At 48.4% G+C, this 2,086-nt stretch overlaps 1 protein-coding gene across 1 annotated transcript in view; it reads left to right on the top strand.

Moving 5' to 3' along the window:
* Window positions 1-1,977: 1,977 nt before the first annotated feature.
* LOC139640067 (heterogeneous nuclear ribonucleoprotein L-like) overlaps window positions 1,978-2,086 on the top strand; it is a gene marked incomplete at its 5' end in the record, with an annotated part of 10,377 nt that continues 10,268 nt past the window's right edge. Inside the window, one exon of the mRNA XM_071514229.1 lies at window positions 1,978-2,037. Within this exon, the coding sequence (XP_071370330.1) occupies window positions 1,978-2,037 (60 nt within the window). The remainder of the gene's footprint in view (window positions 2,038-2,086) is intronic.

Below are 2,086 nucleotides of genomic sequence, written 5' to 3'. Positions count from 1 at the left end.
AAAAGACTAAAGTCCACTGTGAAGCGTCATGTCAATAGAAAGCTGAATAGATCTGACTGAGCGACTGACCTTGGATCTGCTCACAGACCAACAGATGAAATCATCGACTTAATTCCACTGAAGTTTTGTTATCAAAGCTTTAACAGAGAAGCATCCTGTTAGAGGAGTGATGTGATGGAGCTCTGCAGCGCTAACCCATACACAGCACAGCTAGATTTTCTAGGTGATGTCACCCCCCCCCCCCCCCCCCCCCCCCCCCCTCTGGTGGCCATCTTGGAGGTCCTCAGCTCTGAACAGCTGACTGTGTTTCTGTCGTCTCAACAGAATTGAACAGACGGTTAATTTCTGTCTGTTTGTGACTGAACTGATCATTTCATCACTGATCCATCTGATTGATTTAGTGTTTAGATAATGTCAGCTTGTTAGCTAGCTAACCATAGCATCTGGTCAGCTAACCATCACTGTCTTGTTGTTAACACATCTGATTAGCACACTAGCTAACGTATCTAGTAGCGGCTAGCGTTAGCATGTTCACATTAACATCAGTGTGTTTGCTGGCTAGTTAGCTAGCTAACAGTTTGTTCAGGTTAACTGAGCTGACTCTTCTCAAGCTCCAACTCTTCATGTTTTGGAGTAGAGACTAGGGCTAAAGACAAGACAGTTTACTGTGTCACAGTAACCTACATTTGGAAACAAATCCACCTTATCACACTATTCACTTTTACTGAGAACGTTACTGAATGGATCTACAGCCACACCACAACAAGCTGACTCAGCTGCTCTCTGCTGACAGCTGCTTCACACACATTTACACTTTATTCACTAACACACAGTTCTCCATGTCCTCCATCATGGAGACTCATGCAGCTACAAAGCCTCTCTGGGCTGCTGCAGGTCTGGAGGCAACCTCTGAACCCATCGTCTATCGGTCTGACGACAATTAGACTCTGGGGGCGACGGCCAATATTTGGGGGTTTCCGGTGTAGCCAGCGGACATCCGGGCCAAGACTTCCTCTTCCTGAGCCGGTCATCGTTTACAGTCCGATTAGCAACTTGAGACGAGAGAATGGAGTCGGAGTTGAGAGACGACGTCTACGACCGGATTGTTTCAAGTGTTTTAGGTCCAGACGACATTTGGGCTAATCTCTATAAACAGATATCTGCATATGAGACGTCGTCTCTCAACTCCGACTCCATTTTCGCGTCTCAAGTTGCTAATCGGACTGTAAACAATGACCGGCTCAGGAAGAGGAAGTCTTGGCCCGGATGTCCTCTGGCTACACCGGAAACCCCCAAATATTGGCTGTCGCCCCCAGAGTCTAATTGATCAGACCGATAGACGATGGGTTCAGAGGTCGGTCTGGAGGTCAGAGAACAGGTTTGCAGCCCAGGAGCGAGGCACTGAACCTCCAGCTGCAGCAGACTGGTTGTACTGGTCAGCTCCCAGTATAACTGTGAAGCAGATGGATCATGAACCTGCAGTAAAGGCTGATTGATCCAGTCAGAGTGTTGGTTCCTCTGTGGAAAATGAGGCTAAAATAGATTTTCCTGCTGTGGAGGATTATCTGGAGGGAGCGCTTTGGTTTCACCTCCTGCGTCTCTCGCCTTATTTGGGTCAGACTCTCCGAACCCGGGCTGTCACTCTGGACCGGAACAGGTCGACCATGTCAAACTCACACACACACACACACACACACACACACACACACACACACACACACACACACACACACACACAGCAGAAGTGTGTGTGTGTGTTTTGCCCGTCTCCATTACTCTGCTAAAAATGGTTGTGTGTGTTTAGTCACTGTGTAGCTATACTGCTGATGGTGTGTGTGTGTGTGTGTGTGTGTGTGTTGTGTGTGTGTGTGTGTGTGTATGTGTGTGTGTGATGGTGCCATTGGCAACAACCTTGCTGTCAGCTCTCATTTGGCTAAGGACTCTGTGTGTGTGTGTGTGTGTGTGTGTGTGTTGCAGAGCGGGGGAAAGGGAGGCAGCGTCAGGCTATACTGGGAGAACATCCATCCAACGGCTACGGTATCTACCTGTCTGTCTGTCTATCTGTCTGTCTGTCTGTCTGTCTCTC

Source organism: Centroberyx affinis, unplaced genomic scaffold (genome assembly GCF_046629955.1).
Source record: "Centroberyx affinis isolate AG114_WGS23_722 - 3 ecotype Tasmania unplaced genomic scaffold, CSIRO-AGI_Caff_v1 ptg008273l_1, whole genome shotgun sequence".
Classification (NCBI taxonomy): domain Eukaryota; kingdom Metazoa; phylum Chordata; class Actinopteri; order Beryciformes; family Berycidae; genus Centroberyx; species Centroberyx affinis.
Note: the sequence above shows the minus strand (reverse complement) of the source record. Positions and strands in the feature narration are given on the sequence as shown.